At 49.9% G+C, this 22899-nt stretch overlaps 1 protein-coding gene across 10 annotated transcripts in view; it reads right to left on the bottom strand.

Annotated features, from left to right (window-relative positions):
- Positions 1-6626: 6626 nt before the first annotated feature.
- SCARB1 (scavenger receptor class B member 1) overlaps positions 6627-22899 on the bottom strand; it is an 86554-nt gene continuing 70281 nt past the window's right edge. For 8 of the 10 annotated variants that reach the window (XM_038574752.1, XM_038574753.1, XM_038574754.1 and 5 more), the window contains 5 exons: positions 19002-19075; positions 15137-15188; positions 14165-14311; positions 11577-11705; positions 6627-7664 (listed from right to left, as the gene is read on the bottom strand). In XM_038574752.1, coding sequence (XP_038430680.1) covers positions 11577-11705; positions 14165-14311; positions 15137-15188; positions 19002-19075 — 402 coding nt within the window. In that variant the 3' untranslated portion in view covers positions 6627-7664. The remainder of the gene's footprint in view (positions 7665-11576; positions 11706-14164; positions 14312-15136; positions 15189-19001; positions 19076-22899) is intronic. The other 2 variants (XM_038574755.1, XM_038574751.1) reach the window with 1 other exon arrangement.

The raw sequence follows: 22899 nt of genomic DNA, 5'->3' as shown, positions 1-22899 counted from the left end.
TGTAATAGTCCTGGACCCCGTAACCCGGAGAGAATGCTCACACATCCATTCCGATTCCGCCCTCACCAGGGTTCTCAGTCTTCACTTCCATTTCATGGGTGGGAAACCCAAGGCTCAGAGAGGTTAGATTTCCCCAAGGCTGACCAGACACTGGACCAGAACAGGGATTAGCCTACAGCGAACATCACATGACCCTGGTTTTTATTTTAGGGGTGTCACTCTTGCCTGTCATACCCCTGGAAGGGGTCAAGGCCCTTTTGAAAATCTGAAGAATCTTAAGGAAAACGCTTCCTAGACAAAAATGCCCATTTTCACAAAATGCAATTTCTTCAGGTTACAAGTTTCTGAAGCCAGGCTGCGACCCCAGGTAACACTCCCCAATTTAAGGAACACCCTAAGAGCTGATGCGCCCCCCCCCCCCCCCCCCCCCCCCCCCGCAGGGCTCCTAACAACCTGTGTGCGCAGCTCGCCCCCCAGTGGCCCCGCCTGGAATTGCGCAGAGGTCGTTCACCGCGGCCGGAGGAGGGGAGCGACCTTCTCTTCTCCTCGCAGCCCCCAAGAGGGGCCTGGATGATCAAGCTGCGGAGAAGACACGCGGGCTTAAGCAAAGCGTGAATCTAGTGGTGGGTCACACTTCAGAAAGACCTCAAGCCTCTGCATGCAGAAGGGACCGCAGGGGACATGCACGGGAGCCGGGAGGACGCGGCCAGGCCGGCGGAGCCTCCAGGGGAGGGACCCAGGGGCATCAGTCAAGGACGCACCCAAGCAGCCCTCAACCCCTCCCATGGGGCCGCCAACTCTTTTAGGCTCCATACAGCAGGGCAGGTATTAAATTATCCCCAGGGGATCCCTGGGTGGCCCAGCGGTTCAGCGCCTGCCTTTGGCCCAGGGCGTGATCCTGGAGACCCGGGATCGAATCCCACGTCGGGCTCCCCATTTTTTCTCAGAGAGGAGAGCCTCCCTCGTGATTTTATTCACAGTGCGTGGTGAGAACGCAACCAAGGTTGGGAGAATGACCATCTGAGTGAAGGAAGAAGGAACGCAGAGGAATGTAAGTAAGCATCTTGGGTAAACATATCCCAGTTTCTGCACAATCTTGGCCAGCGTTACATTACAGCCCGTTGGGGTTGGGGGCTATAGCATCTAGACTTAGGACTTCTAGTATTCTAGAACATTCTAGTATCATCTAGGGTACACAGTGTCCTAGGAATTCCAAGATGGGGGAAATGTGGGCCAGCAGGAGTAAATCAAGGAGGCTTCCTGGGGGAGATGGTGTGGCTGCAATTGAGCCTTTGAGGATGGCCAGGACGGAAGGAGACAGGGGGAAACCTTCCATACAAGGGTAACATGTAGTCCACAAGCAGAGCGGGAAGATGGGCAAGTGTGGGAGACAGTAAGGAACAGTGCAGAGTCCTCACATAGGGCCGGTCTAGTGGTACCTGGATGACCATCTTTAAACTTGAACAGTTAGTTATGTATCTGTTTTCATAGGTACTGGAAAACAGGTAACTCGCCCACTGGACCACAAGTTTAGATACAATGGCTTCTTCTTCTTTTTTTTTTTTTTTCAAAAGAAAATTCTTTTTTAAGAAATGAGTCAAAGAATTTTTTTAGTATTTATTTATTTATTCCTGAGAGACAGAGAGAGAGAGGCAGAGACACAGGCAGAGGGAGAAGCAGGCTCCCTGTGGGGAGCCCAATGCGGGACTCGATCCCAGGACTCCAGGATCATGACCTGAGCCAAAGGCAGACACAACCACTGAGCCACCCAGGTGCTCAGAAATGAGTCAGATTTTTAAAAAAATATTAACAGAATCACATGGTAGGTGGGGTGAGGGTGTAAAGTAAGAGAATGGGGAAGAGTCTCAGTGTCAAAGACATTCCTGAGAATTCCTCAAACCAATGCCACATTCAAGTGTGACAAGTGTCTCTTGAGGTTGTCAGCACCGCTGGTCCTTGTAGCCGTTGGGCCAGAGGGCACTTTCCTCACTGAGCCCTGGATGAAGTCATTGGATGTATCCCAAATAACAAATCAACTTGAATCTTACAAAGATATCAAGAAGCAAGATGTTCACACAATGATGAGCAAATTCCCTTCTTACATCCTGTGCTCCTTTGGGACATGGGCACACACACACACACACAGGCATGGACACACACGCGCGCGCATGCACACACAACAGCATGCTTTATGGATAACTGCCCTTTTTTTTCTTTCTTTTCTACAAGGAAGCAGAGCTACCTGCAAAAGTTTAAAAAATGTCTGTACTGGGTGTGCTGGGAAGTCCGGCATCCTCAAGGTTATCAGCTTAAGCTGGGGCGTGGAGAGCAAATGAGGGTTTCAAGGGAACCGCCTTGGAGGCTGGGCCCCCATGAGCTTTTCGTCAGCAGGTCTACCCAAGAGCAGGCCCAGGCAGCGGAGACCATCCTCCCAGCCTCTTCCTGAGGCACCCGCTGCCCCTAGTCCCCACTGGAGGGACACTCCTGAATACTGGTTTGGACAACTAATCTAAAGATTGAGTAATCCTGTTGCAATCCTGTTGCAGATGGGTGGTTTCCACTTTGTTGCTTTCTACAAATGTGCGAAAGGTCAAATGGACTTGTCGGCAGACAGATCAGCAAAAATACTTCTTGATGACAGATGACCATATGATTTCTGCCCCGTTACTCAAGGGTTTAAAATTTGAGTGACATGGCGATCAGGACATGTAAACTCCTCGTTGCTTATTTATGTAAACAAGACTTCTCTAGCTTACATCTACCAAAATAAGAATGGAAATGACAACAAATTTGGTCTCCTTCTAGAAAAAGTTTCATCACTGAAGGATACATGAATCAATGAGGGGTGAAGTGGAACTCGCATTCATATCATCAAGAGATGCATTTCCAGGGAAATAAAAACCATAGTAAGGGGCGCCTGGGTGGCTCAGTCAGTTAAGCATCCGACCTCGGCTCGGGTCATGATCTTGGGATCCCGGGATCCGGCTGGTGTCGGGCTCATGCTCAGCGGGGAGTCTGCTTGAAGATTCTCTCTCTCTCTCCCTCTGCCTCTGGCCCTGCCTCACTCACACACTCTCTCTCTAAATGAAATGGATAAAAATTTTTGAAAACACACAATGAGATTCCACTGCGAATGACTAAAAGTTTTTAAAACACCAAGATGCTGGCCATTATGCAAAACAGGTGAAGCCCTCACACCTTGCTGGTGGGAATGCGGGATACCATCACTGCTGGACATTGTCTGCCAGTCTCACCTCAAATGTTAAACACAGGGTTAGCGTATGGCTCACCAATCCCACTCCTAGGAATTATTCGTAATTGCCAAAACCTGGAAACACTTTTAGAGGCGTTGCAACTCCTGAATGGCTACAGACCCACAGTACATGCACACAGTGGCATCCTACTCTGCAATAGAGAAACGAACTCATACATACAAGGACCTGTGCGAATCTCAAGGCAAGTGAAAGAAGCAGGCTTAAAAATCCGAATACCGTGTGATTCTATTTATAGGACATTCTCAAAAAGGCAAAACTGTCTGGTTGCCAGAGGTTAGGCTTCAGGGGAAGGATTTACTGCAAAGGAGAAGCAGGAGGAAATCTGGAGGGATCATAAAATTGTTCTGTAACTTGGTCGGTGGTGGTTACTCAGATGTGTATGTGTTACAATTCCTAGAACTCTACACACACTTCTGTAACACTGTACATTTAAGAAAATATAAAAAGTAGGGGCACCTGGGTGGCTCAGTGATTGAGTGTCTGCCTTGGTCAGGTGGTCAGGTAGTGATCTTGGGGCCCCTGGATCGAATCCCACATCGGGCTCCCTGCATGGAGCCTGCCTCTCCCTCTGCCTGTGTCTCTGCCTCTCTCTCTCTCTGTGGGTCTCTCATGAATAAATAAATAAAATCTTAAAAAAAAAAAAAAAAAGGGATGCCCGGGTGGCTCAGCGGCTTGGAGCCTGCCTTCCGCCCAGGGCGTGATCCTGGAGACCGAGGATCGAGTCCCATGTCAGGCTCCCTGCATGGAGCCTGCTTCTCCCTCTGCCTGTGTCTCTGCCTCTCTCTGTGTGTGTTTCTCGTGAATAAATATGTTTTTTAAAAAAGAAAATATAAAATACCTATGAACAGGAGATGCATTCCAATAGTTTTAACTTCTTTGTGTGATAGATAACAAATATGAGGCATAATGTTGTTAGTCAGTTGTACCTACAGAGAACGGCAGTCTGGACCAGCACAATGTTAACCTTTGTGGTCACAAGAAGAAATTAAAACACTCATTTAAACTTCTAAAGGTATTTAGGTTGCAAAGAAGTACTACAGAATGATTTAAAAGAGTTTATTAAAAGCATAAATTCAGGCAGCCCTGGTGGCGCAGCAGTTTAGCACTGCCTGCAGCCCAGGGTATGATCCTGGAGACCCGGGGTCGAGTCCCACATCAGGTGCCCTGCATGGAGCCTGCTTCTCCCTCTGCCTGTGTCTCTGCCTCTCTCTCTGTCTCTCATGAATAATAAAATAAAAGCATACATTCTATAACATTTTGCTGAACTTCTAGGGGAGGAGGAAAGGCATTCCAGACAGGGGAAGTGAACATTTCTGACAGTAGCTTGCATGTGTGTTTTTCCGTGGCGGTATCATGTTTAGGTCCCATCAGGCCTGTGCAAACGGGGATGACCATGGTTTTATTTTAAAACGGCCATGACGACAGTGCGAGGAAAAGTTCATCTGGATGGCTATTGAAACATCAGATGGAAGCTCTCCAAGGTCCACAGCAGAGCAAGCAGGTAGATGGTCCCACAAAAGGCCTTGGGGAGGGTGTGCGGCACACGGGGGCGGAGGTGGCGAGGCCCCCCACGAGCCTAAACCCGGCGTCTGCACCTGCTGGGCTACCTGCACACAGCCTAAGGCTCGCACCATCACGCCACTTCTGACTTCTTACAGCACCTCCCCAGCCATCACAGGCCTCTCTGTGTTATCAGAGCGTCTCTGCGTCATCACCAGCTGCTGCCTATGTCATCATGGCACTTCTGACATCACTGGAGCACCTGTGAACAGAGACGCCTGGCCTTCTGGAGCCCAAGGGGCACGCAGCCGTTGCCAGGTGTAGGTCGCTGCCTTCAGCCAGAAGGGGCTCCTGCGGCCTGGGGAGGGGCTGCAGGCGACCTCTGCAGGCTCCTTCCAGCATTAAAAATATTTTAAAATATTTGCAAAAACAAAAACTCCCACCCAAAAAAATTTTTTTCAAAAAAAATTTTTTTAATTGCATTTTGCAACAGCACTGCTACAAGATGAAAATAGACATATGTGGTTTAAAAACGTTTTTTCGACCTAAAATTTGGGGTTTCTCCTGATTTTGGAAGAAATGACCCTGTTCTTGTGGGGCTCTGCCCTGTGCACAGTCAACCTCGGCTTCTGTTGAGACTTCCAGCGTGGGACCCCGGCTGCTGATCCCCACTGGGGGCCACCTCGGAGTGGCGGAAGGCTGCAGGAGCATGCCCAGGAACTGCGCAGCTGCCCCTCCACACCTCGCCCAGAGAGAGCCCGCCCAGGGTGCCGGGCATAGTGCAGGAGCTGGCTGTTCCGCAGAGGCCGGCCCCTCAGAATGCTAAGTGTGTTTGCAGTGGGACAAAGTTGGAAACAGCTTAGATGTCCACCAAGAGGGGCTGTGCAGGCATCTGCACCTGGGACACTGTGCTGTCACTTACAAGGAGGTAGCTCGATATGTCGAGGCCGGGAACAGTGTCCCAGACAGAAACAGCTGAACCATCAGCTTGGGTGGAGAAAACCCCAAAATGGTAAATCGTAATAGGAAATGTAATAATGGGGATCCCTGGGTGGCGCAGCGGTTTGGCGCCTGCCTTTGGCCCAGGGCGCGATCCTGGAGACCCAGGATCGAATCCCACGTCAGGCTCCCGGTGCATGGAGCCTGCTTCTCCCTCTGCCTGTGTCTCTGCCTCTCTCTCTCTCTCACTGTGTGCCTATCATAAAAAAAAAAAAAAAAAAAAAAAAAAAAAAAAAAAAAAAAGGAAATGTAATAATGGAAAATGTATATAGCTAGCCCTTCCCATGTGCCCCCTATGCTCTAAGAGCATTCCACGTACTAACTTCTGCATCCTCGCAAAGCCACTCTCAGACAGAGGCAGGTGCAGAGGTGGGCAAGCCAATGACATTGAGCTGTCAAATTGACTTGCTCGAAGTAAGAGGCAGAGCTCAGACTCAAACCCAGGCCATCGGGTTCCATACCTCGTCTTAACCGCTTTTCTTTTCTGCTTCTTATGTAGCAAGAAAGAGCAAGAGCCCAGAACAATACTGTGCATGTCCTACAGGCATCTTGATTTGTATATAAATGCACAGAAAAAAAGCCCAGCCGGGCTCCATGCCAAAGTGGCAAGTTACCTTGGGATACTGGTCAAAGCAGCTTTGGATCCTGCTCTTCCTAAACAAGAACTGCATTCATGCAGTATTTATATAAAATGTTAAATATAAACAAGGTTGAAATTTGAAAACAATGGGAAGGCAAGGCAGCAGCCCCGGCGCTCCTGGCAGCTACCAGAAAGGAGCTATTGACGAGGAGCCCAGATCTTCCCAGGAAGCCCCTCACTCCCCCGCACACAGGCTATCACAAACTCAAGCCTTAACGTTTATAAAAGGTTTATTCTTCAACAGTGATTTGTTTTTAAAAGATGATAAACTTCACTTCTCTTACAGTAGAAAAGAGGCAGAGGGAGGAGCAGGAGTCACGGGTGGATGGGTCTCCCACCCGACCAGACCAGACACCCAGACTGATGCGGCTGGGCTTCTGCACCTCTGCCCCGGCACCCAAACGCTGAGGGCCCTTGCTGGGGACAGCTTGGGGCAGAGACTCCCACCACCCCCAACAGGGAGTGGCTGGCTCAGCATACAGGAAGATGTCAGTTTAGGCTAGAGGAATGGGGCCCCAGACACCCAAGCCTGGTACCCATGCAGACTCGAGGGAGATTAAAGTCTGCTTGGGGAAGGAGACCGCTGGAGCAGCCTTGAGATGCATCTCGAGTTCACACTGTTGACTGAGACCTTGCAAAGGTGTCTCGCCTTCAGCCCAGGTGGATGGTCAATGGCCAAAGCTCCGGGTCTGGTTGGGCTGGACCGGGCAGCCTCCGCCCACATGGCTTTGGCACAAGAAGTCTGTGTTCCCAGGCTGGGTTTGGGGACAGTAGCCAGCCCTCCAGAGTAAAAGCCCTGTCCTATGTGGCTGAGCCACCAAGCAGGGACTGCAGTATTTCGTGACTATGGATAGGGCACCAGGGGGAGGTGACTTGAGCCTTCAGGAGCCTGGGCCCCTGGGCTGAATGGGTCAGGCTGGGCTCACTCGAGGGAGGGGACCCAGTGCCCACAGCACTGTGGGTCACTTGGACAGAAGGTTCCAGACAGTTCTTGTTAGTGAGGCTCCCCCTGAGTCTCGTCAGCAGCGGCTCCATCCCTGAGTGTGCCTGCACACGCCTGTGCACTTGTGTGTGTACGTGTGCTGGGGGTGTGCAGTGTGTGGACACGCATGTAGCAACTGGGGTGCTCAGACTTTAGTAGGACTGATGGGCCGTCCATGGAGAGAGTCTTGAAGAAGCGGGGCGTAGGGGCTGGGGAGCCGGTCTGGCTGAGTGGCCACGCTGGGCTGGCTCGTGGCATCTCTGGGACCCTGTGGAGAAAGACGGGAGCTGGATCACCAAGCCCGACACTCAGCCCCACCCTTGGCCATGCACCCACATCCTCCAGCATGGTGCAGCTCCCTGCCCGCCCCCCATCAGCAACACCCATGTATCAAGCTCAAGATGAGAAAAGGCTGGAGTGACGTACAGACCCCTGAAATGCAGTTACGAGAGCCTCCTGTCTCCCTACACGCCATCTCGCCGTGCCCTCGCCCCATTCCCGGGGTTGCCAAAACCGAAGCCCAAGAGGACGTGCCTGATCCGGTGAGGAGGGCCAAGCAAGGAGTCCAGGGCTTCTCTGCAGCACCGTGAGCACAAAAACTGGAAACCCCCTACATGTCCAGCGACCCAGGAGTGCATTTTTAAAATAGAGTCACAAGATGGCATTGAACCTGGACAGCTTTCACAAACCGAAACCCGAGGAGGGGAAAGCCAGCTGCAGGGTGGCCCATGAAAATCATTTTAATCATCTATTGTTCGCGGATATATTTATACAGACTTAGAGGGGAAAACTGACACACTGAATTCCTGGCAGTGGCTGCCTCCGGGGGGAAAGGTGAAACAGAACAGAATGTTCATGATTAATGTTGTTGAGTCTGGGTGACAGAGAATATCAGAGACTGTAATTTATCTACTTTTATTTTATTTTTTTCTTTTTTAGTTTCTCAACTAAGTTGTTAAAGGCAGCAATGATGATAAGGACTGGGAAGGGTCCCACCCACACCCATCTCTGCATCCTCTCAGCCCTCTGCCTTCCTTCCTCTGAAGAAGGGAGGGGTCCCCCACCGGCCCAGCAGTAAGGGCTGGAGTACCCCCAGAACCTCCATCCACTTATGCTTGTTCACGAACCCCAGTGGCTTGGCTTTCCAGGCAGTGAAGAGAATCAACCTCCACCCCACTCTGGGCAGGACAGAGGGAAGGGAAGAATCGAATCCCCCACTCTGGCTCCTCTCCCTTGGAGACAGATGTAAAGGCTTCCAGGACTGAGCCCATTCAAGCCAGGGGCAGGAATATGGGTTGTGGGCAGGCCAGGCCAGAGTGAGACAAGGCCCCCACACCCCAACACGCCACCATAGAGGGGCAACATGGGACACCTGGGGTGGCCAGAACTTCAGCAATGTGGCCCCATGAGCCACAATTTAAGAAAGCCTTGGTGAGAAATAAAAAGAGAAACCAGACTAAAAAGACCCCCGGTCTACCCCCAAGGAAGACACATGTAACAAATCCCCAAGGAACCTGAACATGAACCATATTCCTCCTCTTCCTATTCACTTTTGTTTAGCAGAGGAGTGAGGACTTAGAATGGAAGAGAAATTACTGAGAAGGTAGGAAAGGTCCAGTAACATTTCCCTGAAGGGCTTCCATGTACAGTTGTCCAAGATGTTCACTGCACAAGGGCACCTATCCAAGGGGGCTGCAAATGGGCTGTCATGCTCCATTTGCCAAACCCTCTGCCCTAGAGCTGGCCAGGTCTGCACAGAGTGGCTGTCTTTCTTATTGACATAAAAATACTCTAAATACTCTCCTAGGCTGGGACAGGCCCCCATTTCCTGCTTTCTCCCAAGCAGGGCAGCCCCTCAAGATTACTCCCGTGCCCCGGTGCGAGGCAAGAGGTGGGGCCTCCCCCAGGGACCCATGCTGAGGTTCAGCACAGGCTGCAGCCCACCATGCAGAGATTCTGGGTCTCCAAGACCACTAGTTGGTCACTTCCCAGGCACTTGCCTCCCAAACCAAAGCCTACAGGACACTGCATTCCCCAAGCAAACATGACTGGGGGGAGGGGCAGCGTCATCTGATGTGGAGGCTGAGCTGCCTTCCAGAAGGAATGGCAGTAGAATCTCTAAGTCAAAAACTCCCCTAATAACTTTAAAATTAGGTTCTGTGGGTAAAAAAAAAAAAAAAAGAGACCCTAGTCTTGTCTTTACTTTATTGGGAGGGGGGCTGGGCTGGCAGGACGTGTTGGCTATGTCCCTGGCAGTCGCAGGGCTCTCGCCTCACAACCACCAGCCCTATCTGTGCTAAAAGGGAATAACACCTTCTCTGTGCCTGAGGACCCCACCCCTGCACCCTAAGAACGCCAACCAAGTTTCCACAAAAAGGAATCATGGCTAGCAAGGGGCCAACCTATGCACAATAAGGCATCCCAGAGAGATTCTTGGGAGACAGGGAGACAAGTCTCCAGCTAGGACACCCGGCTTTTGAGCCCGAGGACTGTGCCCTCAAGGACATCCCGTGGATACTCAGCTCTAACATGCTCAGGGCCCATCCTCCTATTCCCCGATTGGCAGGAGGAGCCCCACAGAGCCTGGCTGGGGACACAGCTGCCCCTCCCTCCTTGCAGGGCCTGCAGCACCTGCGCCCACGACTTGGCATTTTCTATTTTATTTCCGCCTCCAGTCCTGGCAATCGAAGCCAAGTGGAGGCAGCCAACTGGCCCAGAAGAGCAGGGCTGTTGCCTCGCCCTCGCTCTGTGGCTCTCAAGAAAGCTATTCAAACCCAAGCAGGCTTGCCCCAGAAGCTTGAGGGGGCGGCACATTTCTGAGAAACCAAAGTAAGAGCTATTTATCAGAGGTACAAACATAGAGCGAGTCGCCCCTGCCCGACCCCAAACTCTAGGGCCGGGCCTCCACCTGCTGCATTCCACCCCCAACCCGAGCAGGAGCAGAGCAGGAGCAGGACTCGGCTCTCCTAGGACCTCAGACCTAATGGAACCCGACGGAGAAGGTGAACTTCCACGGGCACAAGCATGCTTCTCCCCAGGTAGGCTGCCAGATAAAATCGGTCCAGTTAAAGCTGAATGTCAGGTAAACAATTCAGTTTTCAGGATATGCACGTCCCAGTGACAGCACGGCACACACCTACCCTAAAATATATTCATTGTTATCTGGCATTGAAATTTGGACATCCTTCTGTTGTTGTTTCTTAAAAGGGTGGGAGTGTTTATCTGCATGTCTTTATTCTACCTGGCAAACCAACCGTCGGGCTGAATCCCGGGTATGCAATTGGTGTTCAGTTGATGCTGAAATTCTTTTTCCTGGTCAGTCATCCCAGATTGATTGATTGATTTAGGGTTTGGGTAGTTTTTGTTTTTGTTTTTTGTTTTGTTTTGTTTTGAGAGAGAGAGAGAGAGCATATGTGAGCAGAGGTGGGTGGTAGAGGGGGAAGAGGGAGAGAGGGAGAGGAGGAGAGAGGATCCTAAGCAGGCTCCATGCCCATGGAGTCCAACATGGGGCTCTAGCTCACGACCCTGAGATCATGACCTGAGCTGAAATCAAGAGTCTGATGCTCAACTGAGCCACCCCGGCATCCCCATCCCAGATTTATTTAGACTCTCGTTTCTCCAACAACTGATCATTTACATCAGAATCCCCTTGGGGGTGTCCATTAAAATATGAATTCCTAAAAATAAAATATAAAATAAAATAAAATAAAATAAAATAAATAAAAAATATAAAATAAAATAATAAAATAAAATTAAATTAAAAAATAATAAAATAAAATAAAATAAAATAAGGATTCCTGGGCTCCATCCATTCCAGAGGCTCCAGAAGGATGCCCAGGGCTCTGCACTTTGAGCCAACTTTCTCAGAGGCGTCTAGGGCACCAGAGGTTTGAGCAGCTGGTTGGAACCTTGACCCTACCTCCCTAAGACAACTGTGCAAATGAGACAGCAGCCCACCGAGTGCTATCGCCTTCCACCTCCTACCAGGCCTGGGACCACAAAACAGCCATTGGCTCAGAACACAAAAATATATAAGTACGAATTTGCAGTCTATAGACACTCCAGATGAAGTTTAGGCTGAAGAAATGTGTGAGATCCAAAGTGTTTCAAGCCACAAGAGTTCTACTCGCTACAGGAAGGGGAGTGGGAGGGGGGGCGCGAGGCGTTACCTGGTACCCACCTACAGTCTTGCTTCTTGTAGCACAGTGCCCTTGGGAGCTGGTGTCATCAGGGATTCAGAATAGGCCTGAATGGCCTCCTTATCCTTTGAGCCCTTTTTACTACTACTCCAAAATAAATAGCATTTCTCCTAGAAGATAACCAAGCTAATTTATAATTGACGCCGCAGCCAAACACAAAAGGTTGACATGGTTCTTCAATTTTTGGAAAGCAAAGAGCAGGGTGTTAAGCCCAACTGTGAATGAATGGGAATGCTGAGACCTGGGGGATGGGTGCCCTTCACTAGGGGAAGAAATGCCTTCAGAAAACGTGCTCGGGGGCAGCCCGGTGGCTCAGCGGTTTAGCGCCGCCTTCAGCCCAAAGCATGATCCTGGAGACCCGGGATCGAGTCGCGTATCAGGCTCCCTGCATGGAGCCTGCTTCTCCCTGTGCCTGTGTCCCTGCCTCTCTCTCTCTGTCTCTCATGAATAAATAAAATCTTTAAAAAAACAAAAACAAAAACAAAAACAAAAACAAAAACAAAAACAAAAAAACGTGCTTGGTCCAACAGACAAGCTACGCAGGAAAGGGTTTACCCACCTGCACATCTAGGTGTGGCTCAGGACACAAGGTGGGGAGACGGGCCATAGTGGGCAGGACGCCCTGGTGAAGAACCAGCGGGCTGAGCTGGTTCTTTGTTTTAAATGGGCCAGGAACAGAATTTTCTGTTAAAGAGGCTTGCTACTTGAAAGGAATGACTTAAAAAGAAAAATCTGCGTGAAATGAAAATATGTTGAGTTCATCAGCATATAAATTTTTTTTCTTTTAATCGGGACAAATAACATAAAAATAAGTGAGGCCTGACCCCCCCGTTAAGCTTCCGAACAACAACAACATAAAAAGTCATGGAATAAATTTCCATTCTGTGGCCTCCAGTGCCACCCATGGGGAGGGAGTCTCAGTGGCATCCTCAGGGAGTCTGGGGGCCACACGCTCACCTGGGGTCAGGCCTGGGGGGAAGGGGCCCTATAGCCAGCAATTTCACATAGGTTTCCTCACTCTCCTTTCCCATCCCACTTCTGATGGAGACTCAGGAGAGAGGAAACAGAGGTGGAGGCTGGGCTGGCCCCTCACCAGCCAGTCCCCAGGACCCCCGCCTGTGGCAATGCATCTTCACTAGTGGAAACACCCAAGGAGGGATCCACATGCTGGGAGCCTTGGCTTTTAGTCCCTTCCGCCCTCCCAACATAAATCAGCCTAAGAACCATAGGGTTCCCTGGAGTGCCAGCCCTCCTCAGCCCGGCCTCCCGGGCCCCTAGCGGGCTGCTCACACCCACCAGTCAGCAGGAGCTCAAGCAGCAGAGCGATGGTGTGGTGAGAGCGCATGGGCCCCCGCACCCTCGCACCAGGGCAAACCTTCCCCACTAGAGGACGGGGAATTTGGAAGGCAAATCGGGTAAAGGGTCTGAAACCCAAACTTCCCTGAAACCCGGGAAGGTTTGTCATGACCCCAGCAAGCAAGCAAGCATGCAAGCTGCCCCCGAGAAAGAGAAGTCAGAAGAGCTGTTTGCCAAAGCTGAAGCAAGAAATCAGGCACCATGGGGGCCTAAGGGCCCTCCCACATGCCTCGCCCACCTCGGCCTTGGGGCCTTTGCACTGGCCATTCCTTCTCTCAGAGCACTCCTTCTGTGACTCTGTGCAGAGTGCGTCATCACCATCCACATCTGAGCTAACTTCTACCTCTCCTCCTGAGAAGCCTTTCCTGACACTCTCTCTAGAGCTGTCCCCAACCCCCTTGAATGCTGTGCTGTGCTGTCCAGTCCAGTAGCCACATATGGCTGTTAAGCCTTTAAAATGGGATGAGTCCAAATCAAAACCTGCAGTAGGTATAAAATACACCCTGCATTTCGAAAGCTGAACATGAAAAAACAATGTGAAATATTTTTATATTTTTTATATTGATTACATGTTGATGTGGTTGTATTTTGGACCTCTCCAAGTTAAACAAAATATATTATTAAAATTGATTTCTTTTTACTTAACATAGCTATTAGAAAATGTAAATTTAAAATCACACACCCGGCTCACGTATTTCTCCTGGACAGCACTGACCTTGTCTGTCACGTTTTCTGACATCTTTATCATCAGCGAAATTACCTTTCCTGTTTACTCGGTTTGCATGTGTCTCCCTAACTAGAATACCATGCTCCCCCAGAGCAGGGCCCATGTCTGTCTTGTTCACAGCTATCTGCCCCGTCCCTGCAGAGCCTGGCACCCACAGGTGCTGACATGATGAACAAACCATTCAAGTATTCAAGTACCAGGTCTCATCACCCGAAGCCCACTGGCAGCCCTTCCCAGGGAGAGTCCCCAGGCCTCCCAGGACCAGCAGAAAAGTGACATTGTGGGATGTGAGAGAGGCAAGCATGCAGTGACAGCTCCCCTGCCCCAGGCAGAGACGTGGGACCACTGCCCAAGGTGGGCTCTAGGCTGGGAGTGTCTGCGGGGACGACTGGAGGGATGCCCAGGGGACCCCATCTGAGCCCCACCTTCCCCCGGCAGGCAAGCAATGGGCCATTCAGCCCTGGCCTCACTCTGGCCACTACCTACTTGGCTCCGCAACTGGTGGATGATGGGGATGAGCAGCAGGATGCAGCCCAGCGCGAGGAGGACGTACTGGGCGTAGTGCAACACATTGGGCATCAACACAAGCTGGGTATAGAAGGTCTTCAGGGGCTTGCCTTCCATTGCCCCGCTCTGGGGATGGAGAACAGCAAACAAATGCGTGGAGCCACACATCCTCGGACCCCCCACCCCTTCCCCATCTCAGGACCACAGGTCTGTGATGGAGCTTGCAAGGGAGTCTCATTTTCCTTGGGGCCACACAATGGGACTACATTTCCCAGACTCCCTTGCAGCTGGGCAAGGCCATGCGATCATATTCTGGCCAATGGGACTTGGGCCTAGTATGCTACAACTTCGGACCTGGCCCATAGACACCTGCCACGGGATTCTCTCCTGCATGGGTCCCAATTCCTGGATTGGGGTGGGTTCTGAGGATCTTGAAGAGGGCAGGACCACATGCCAGCAGGAGCATGAGTGTCCCTGAATGACCACATGGAGCAGAGCTCCGCCTCCAAAAACCTGTCCAGACTGTGATGTGAACAGGCTGTTCCTTTGGATGCTAGTTCTGTTTGATTGAAGATGCACTGGCCAGAAGCAACCCCAAAAAGCCAGGAGAAAAAAAAGTTCAAGTGAAAAGCTGACCCCCTGGAAAGCAACTTCCCTTCTCTCAGGAGAAGTGATCAAGCACATTTTCAAAATTATACTGTGGACCAGGGCTTTACAGTTTTCATGCAGCTTCTGTCTTTCTCACCTATCAACGCAGTGGGATAACTGATAGGAAGGGTTTGGACTTTGTGAAGCTTCTCATGGATTGTTCTACATCCTACATTCCAGCTGCCAGCCTACCCCTACCCTCCACAAACAGCCCTTTGCCCCCAAAGCCCACACTGGTTCCTGCCTGGGGTCCCAAACACTGTGCCCAAGGGCACCCAGGCAGGCAACCAGAAGCAGCCTCACCTCTTCAAACCACACCAATGGCAGGACCACGGGCTGGATCTTCCCCGTTTGTCTGGAAATAAGTGAGACAAAGCAAGTAAGAAGTTTTGTCAGGGTGTTTAATGTCAGGCAGCTTTGGTCATGTGATCCTAAGCTCCAGGGTCAGGAGGGATTTGATTTTGTAACAAGTGGATTGGTGCAGGCTTGAGTAATGGGCATTTCCTGGGAGGGAGCAACTTGACAACCTGTAATATCTTTCTGAATTAAAAATTCACATCTCCTATAAGGTGGGGACTGCCAGTGACCTGGCTGAGGTCCCTCTGTTCCTTTTAGAAACAAAACCCCAAATTTGATATTCAGGATGGCAGTGTACCCAGCGAACTAACAATAGGGTTTATGCTCACCTCCTGCTTTCCTTTGGAGAGTCTGGAATCTGGGTCCATGCCAGAACAGAGGCTGCCTACGTGACCAGGCCCCAATAAACACACTGGGCACTGAGTCTCTAATGGGCTTCTCTGGTAAAAACACTTCACACGTATTGTCACAACTCATTACTGGAGGAATTAAGGGTATCCTGTATGACTCTCCTGGGAGAGGGCTCTGGAGGCTACTGTGTGGCTCATCCAGACTTCACCCCATGCACCTTTTCCTTTGTTGATTTTGTTGGAATCCTTCCACTGTAATAAATCACAGCCACAGGTAGGACTATGTGCTGAATCCTATGAGTCTTCCCATTGAGTCATCGAACCTGAGAGTGGTCTTGGAGACCCCTGACACAACACTTATTAGCTAACTGTGTGACCTTGGGCACGCTCCCCACCCTCTCTGTCTCCTCTGTAAAGTGGTGATTACAATGGCACTCCTCATGGGGCTCTACTGCTCAAAATGCAGTAACATGACCAGACTGGTTAGAGGAACACCCACCATATAGAAAGTGCTCCAGGTTTGTTACTGCTGTCATTGTTAAATCCTAGCAAACAAATGGACGAAAATATTCTGCAGCTGCTTGTGGAGGACGGGAGGCGTGGGTTGGCTTATAGAAGGCATAGCTGGACACAGGGGAAATGGAATGCAGTAGGGGACAGAACCAAAGTCAACACAAAAGGCCAAAATCTCTCAATCACCACTCTTAAACATCTCTTGGGCCACCTATTACGTAGAGTATTGTGCAGTGAAATGAATTTACACAGCATTACCTACAGAGGAGACACAGAAAACATTACAGAGGGGCACCTGGGTGGCTCAGTGGGTTAAGCATCTGCCTTCAGCTCAGGTCATGATCTTGGGGTCCTGGGATCCAGCCCCGCACTGGGCTCTCTGCTCAGTGGGGAGTCTGCTTTGCCCTCTGCCTCTGCCCTTCCCCTCAGATTGGGGCTCTTTCTCAAATAAATTTAAAAAATAAAATAAAATAAAAACACTACAGAAATACAATAGAAGGTCCACGTTGGTCTTTTTTTATCCGAATTTGTAAGAACTGATGTAAATTAAATGCAAATAGCATGCAACTCTGCTGCCTTTATCTTGTGGGCAAACAACACAAAAGTTCCCCAGACAAGCCACAGTTAAACAGCTCAGCTTGCGGGCAGCTGTGCCTCCGGTCTTTTCCCACACCCGTTGCCACTGGCCCTCGGGGATGGTGGGAATCACTGCTGTTAGACCAGCTCCCTGGAGGCCACTGCTCCAGCCTGAACTAGAGGTCAGACATCTGCATAGCCTCATCCTGAACAGATGCAGACACAGAGGCCCAGAGAGGTCAGGGTAGAGGCCCTGGGGTCACCAACAGGCAGAACTCAGCGGCCCACGTGTACTGCTGGCTTGAGCAGCGTTTGTCAAGAAATCCAACTCACGGGGCACCTGGGGGGCTCAGCGGTTGAGCGTCTGCCTTTGGCTCAGGGTGTGATCCTAGGGTCCTGGGATCAAGCCCCACATCGGGCTCCCTGCAGGGAGCCTGCTTTTCCCTCTGCCTCTGTTTCTCTGTCTCTCTCATGAATACATAAAACCTTTAAAAAAAAATTCAAATTCACTTCCAATAGGTGAAAATTAAGCCCCTGATAAAATTCAGATTTTGAAAAATGCATTTGAAGATGCATCGGATGGGGCGGCAGCAGGCATGAGCTCCCTGATGCAGGCAGGGGCTAGCCCTTGGTGCCCTCCCCACCCAGTCTGCCCAGCTCTTCCCAGTCACCTGCTGCCTCCTGCCCCCATGAAGTGGTGTGGGCCCCAAAGCCCGAGGCTGGGTGGCAGATGCCTGGTGGCAGGGCGTTTGACCACCCACAAATCTTCCACGAGCAAACCCTCTGACAGCCTCACAATGCACAACTTAAAAGCCAGGGTGGGAGCAAAAGAGAGGCGCGTATTCTTTCCAGCTGAAAGGCATTTTACAAAGCTGAAGAGATGCTCACATTCCTGCAGCCCAGAAATTCTTCCTAGGGAAATTTTTTTAATGAAACTATTTCAAATATGCTTTAAAAAAAAAAAAAAGACAAAAACCAGAACCCAGATGCTACCATAATGACTAAGTCAGTGCACCGTCTCGCCCAGCTCCATCACAACACCACGCTCTGACAAGAGCTGACGAGGACATGGAGGTTGGAGCGCTCCCACACTGCTGGCGGGAAGGTCAACGAGGCAGCTGCTGTACACAACAGCCCAGCAGCCCCTCCAACGCCTAAACGTGGAGTTTCTCTCTGATGCAGCAATTTTGCTCCAAGGCATCTACCCAAAAGAAATGAAAGCACGCATCCACACAGAAATGTATACCTGCATGCTCAGAGCAGGCATTGCTCATGATGGCCCAAAACAAGAAAATCCCAAATATCCATCAGCTGATAAATGAAACATGCCCACTGCAGACAATGGAATAAGATTTGGCCATAAAAAGGAAGAAGCTGCTACAACATGGATGAGCCTTGCAAGCATGATGCTGAGTGAGAAGCTGGACACAGAAGGTCATTACTATATGATCCTCTTTATAGGAAGTGTCCAGAACAGGCAAATCCATAGACAGAAAGTAGACAAGGGGTTGCCAGGGGCTGGGGGAAGGGGAGGGGCAATGGCTGCTAACAGGGACAGGTGTCTTTGGGGGTGATGGAAACGTTCTAAACTTGACAGAGCAATGGCTGCACAACTCTGAATATGCTACAAATCACTGAAGTGTACCTTTTTTCTTTTTTTATATTTGATTTAAATTCAAATTGCCGGGGATCCCTGGGTGGCGCAGCGGTTTGGCGCCTGCCTTTGGCCCAGGGCGCGATCCTGGAGACCCGGGATCGAATCCCACATCGGGCTCCCGGTGCATGGAGCCTGTTTCTCCCTCTGCCTGTGTCTCTGCGCCTCTCTCTCTCTGTGACTATCATAAATAAAAAAATAAAAAATAAAAAATAAATAAATAAATAAATAAATAAATTCAAATTGCCAACATATATAGTATAACCCCCACTGTTCATCTCATCATGTATCCTCCTTAGTCCCATCACCCTGAAATGTACCTTTTCAAAGGGTGCTTTTATGGTATGTGAATTATATCTCCGTAAGCTCGCTATCCAAAACAAACAACAACAAAAACAAAATCAAGGCTTAAAAAAATGTCTTCTATAAAGTGAAGAGTCACACTTTAAAATGCTATTTGGTATGTTTCCATGTTCAAATACTTGCTTTGCCAGGATTGTTTTTTGTTTTTTGTTTTTTTCCAATTTTCTGTTGAATGGGAAACCACTTGGATGCAAGGGTCTGGTGAATTTGGGAGACAGATGTTAAGAGAGAAAACCAGGATTTCAGGGCAGGGAGCAGACTCCACATGCAGGAGGACCATCTCCCTCCCCATTAGCTTGTCCCTCGGGAGACCCCCGTCCCTGGGATCCCGGCCCCAGCCCCCACGGTCACTTACCCGATGCCTTTAATGGCCTTGATATACAGGCTCAGCTGCAGTTTCACGGAGCAGTTCATGGGGATCCCAGTGACCTGTGGCGGCAAGCACAGAGAGGGGCCTGCGCTCGCTGGAGCACCGGGGACACTCCAGACACCTGTCCCTGCTCCAGACAGTGGGTACAGGGGCCTTCCCCCCACCTCCCCACCCCACCCCCTGACTCCAAGCCCTTCCAGGCAAACACACACTTCCCTCTTCCGTGCACGGGCTTCCCCAGGTGTAGAATGTCATTTCTGCACTCACCCTCCTCCCCCGGTCCATCAGCTAAGCTAAACAAAATAGATTTGCATGTGGAAAAAGTCACTCTCCTCCGGATTCACACAACTTTTCAACTTTTCCTGTCTCAAACCTTGTGTATTGGTCCTTCATGTCTAATTTTATGGTTGCCTTTTGCTTTTTTCTCAAGAACTTTTTAATTTCCAAGTTCGAGGCAGTGACAACAAACTTCCTTTGTGGCGGAAACCTTTTTTTTTTTTTTGGATAATTTTTTTGCATACAAAAATAGCAGGAGAGGTGACATACACATATAACCAAGCTCAGAGGGGTGGCTCCCGAAGCAGGAAGGAACCAAGGTTTGAGGTCAGGGAGGCCACAGCTGCTGCTTCTCCACGGAGGCCCGTTTCCTCATCCTCATTAGCAAAAGGAGCTAATTGCCCCCACCAGCTCCCAGAATTTCTGCACGGCAAAATAAGGTGCCAGTCTCAGAACCGTAAATGCTTGTTCGATGACCACGTACGTGGGTGGGAAAGGACGTTATCTTCCTTGATAAGCAGGCCTCGTGGGCCTGGGTGGCACAGCGGGACGGGGCAAAGGCCGTGCTCCTTGGATGGGGGAGAGCTTGAACCCAAGAACCTGGAGGGATGGGAGTAAGTCCGTCCTGTGTGGTAACGTGTTAACATAGCAAGCCCAAGGCTGCACTCCTGGAGAAGCCTGTTGGCCAGGCTGGCCAGTGGCTGGCTTGACTTCGGGAGGGCCCCCCCACCCGTTCCCTAACTGATAAGGGGGGGCTCACTGCGCCTGGATTGTTTGTACACACAGCATGATTTATGCTGGCCATCAGCTTTCCCGTGGGGAGTCTGGAAGTTTGGTAGGTACCAGGCAGTGGGAGCCAGTGTGAGCAGCCCCCAGTAAACACCCTGGGCACTGAGTCAGTAATGGGCTCCCCTGGGAGGTGACACAGCTCACTGCTGGGGGAATTAAGTGTGTCCTGTGTGCCCTCCATGGGAGAGGGCCCTGTACCTGGTTTGGTTGCCTCCACCCCTTGGTTTCACCCCAGGTGCCCTTTCCCTTTGCTTTGTGCTTTTGTCTTTTCCCTGAAATAAATTACAGCTATTATTTCTACTATATGCTGAGCCCTGGGAGTCCACCTAGCAAATCATCAAATTTGAGGGTGGCCTTAGAGACCCTGACATAACCCGCCCCCCCAACCCTGCTTTCTAGAACAGACTTTATATTCGGAGGTCCCCCCACCTTCCCCGGGCCACTTCCTTCCCCAGGAAATTCGTTTCCTTCTCTCCTTGGCCCCTGCTCCTCCAAATGCTGTGGGGCCCCTTCTTAGGGGGCAAAACCCCACCCATTCCCAGCACTTTACAGAACCAAGACATGGGACCATGAACACACTCCCTTTACCACACCCTTCCTGGATGCAGGAGCAGAAAAGCAGCCACCAGGAAAGCAATTCCAACAGGTATTCTGTTTTCCAGGCTAACGCTGCTCAGGCAGCAAACTGGTCCCATGCCCTTCCTCCCCCAAAATCAACAACCAAAAATCAAAAGGCCATTTCCTTTCCCTGTGCGCCTCCAGCGGACCCAAATCCAAAGAATAAGCCAGTTTATACTGTGGCTGCAACAAAACACCTACTGGCATCTGTCTGGTTCCCCAATCTTAGCCACCTGTTCCCCAACATGGGGGGAGAAGCGAAAGACATGCACTAGAATAAAAGTCATGGGTGAGAATCCAGTCATGTTCTTGCTGGATTCCCCCAGAAGCTGGCAGAGAGAGGGAGGGGGCAGTAAAATAAAGGAACCAGGGACGCCTGGGCAGCTCATCGGTTAAGCATTCGACTTAATTTCAGGTCATGATATCAGTCAGGGTCATGGGATTGAGCCCCGCATAGGGCTCCACACTCAGCAGGGAGTCTGCTGGAGATTCTTTCCTCTGCCCCTCCCCCACCTCACACCGGTGCACACTCACTCTCTCTCAAATAAATAAATCTTTTAAAAAATCAATTAATTAAATAAATCAACTAAAAAAGAAACAGGTGAACAGTCAACTTAGCTTTATAACAAAAAACTTAAAAACCGGTTAAAATGTTAAGACAACATGGAAAAGCCTTAACATTTCTAGCAATAACAAATGAACTTAATTTGGAACACAGAACACAGTTGTATTAATTGCTATCAATTTAATTAATAACAATCTCATTAAAATTAACTAGATATTAGCAGAGGACATGAGGTGGGGACATCAGAATTTAGCTTTGAATTATTTGTTTGAATTGTCTGAATTCAGCTTTGTCCCTCACTTACTCTGTCATTTTATAAACCCATACCCACTGAGATACTAGTGCCTCTGTGCTAACGGCTGGAATCCAGGCAATGAGCAAGACAGAATGGACCTTTCCTCTGTGGAGCCAAAAATCCCATTTACAAGTTGTATCACTTGACCTATCTGGACCACAGCTTCCCCATCTGCACAACAGGAGTAGCAGTGCTCATCCCTTCCTAAATAATTGTGAATATTTACAGAGTTACTGCGTGTGAAAATTTCTGCCTCGTGTCAGCACCATGAGTATGCGAGCAGTATTTGCTGGATGTGAAGTGTGTGTGGTCACAATTGACTTAACTAGTCTGGATTTTAGTGAAAAGAGAGAGAGGGAGAGCGTGGAGTTGCAGGGGCCGGTGGGTCGAGTCAGGAGCCCAGAAGATCTGAGTCCACAGAGGAACAACATGGAACAGTATCCAGCAGAAGAGCTCAGCAAAAGCCTGTGTGGCCACACACGAAACAGAAAACCATAGGACTGGCGGATGCCTGCGTGGCTCAGCAGTTTAGAGCTTGCCTTCAGCTCAGGGGGTGATCCTGGAGTCCCAGGATCAAATCCCATATTGGGCTCCCTGAATGGAGCCTGCTTCTTCCTCTGCCTATGCCTTTGCCTCCCTCTCTGTGTCTCTCTTGAAGAAAGAAAGAAAAGAAAGAAAAAAAAGAAAGAAAAGAAAAGAAAAGAAAGGAAAGGAAAGGAAAGGAAAGGAAAGGAAAGGAAAGGAAAGGAAAGGAAAAGAAAAGAAAGAAAAGAAGAAAGAAAAGAAAAAAGAAAAGAAAAGAAAAGAAAAGAAAAGAAAAGAAAAGAAAAGAAAAGAAAAGAAAAGAAAAGAAAAGAAAAGAAAAGAAAACCATAGGAATGGGATGCCTGGGTGGCTCAGTGGTTGACCATCTGCCTTCGGCTCAGGTCGTGATCCCAGGGTCCTGGGATCAAGTCCTGATCAGGCACCCTGCAGGGACCCTGCTTCTCCCTCTGCCACAGTGTGTCTCTGCCCCTCTCTCTGCCCCTCTTATGAATAAATAAAATCTTGAAAAGAAGCCCATAGGATTTTTTAATCAACAGCAAAAGCCAGTAACTCTAAATGGGCACATTTTACAGTGACAGAGATACTAAGAGGTAAGACACCCAGGTACAGATAGGCCCACGGGAGGGCCACATGTATGGGTCTGCTACCTGCTTGGTCCCCACCTGTAGACAGAATGTCACAGAGGACAAATTCCCCAGAACCCAATTTATTTGCAAGTTATTCCAGGCTCTTGTCGGGACCTATATCTTTTTGATATGTTGGCACAGCCAGAGGGCTCCTCTCACTAATTTGCA

The sequence above is a fragment of the Canis lupus genome, chromosome 26, assembly GCF_011100685.1.
Source record: "Canis lupus familiaris isolate Mischka breed German Shepherd chromosome 26, alternate assembly UU_Cfam_GSD_1.0, whole genome shotgun sequence".
NCBI classification, from domain to species: Eukaryota; Metazoa; Chordata; class Mammalia; order Carnivora; family Canidae; genus Canis; species Canis lupus.
Note: the sequence above shows the minus strand (reverse complement) of the source record. Positions and strands in the feature narration are given on the sequence as shown.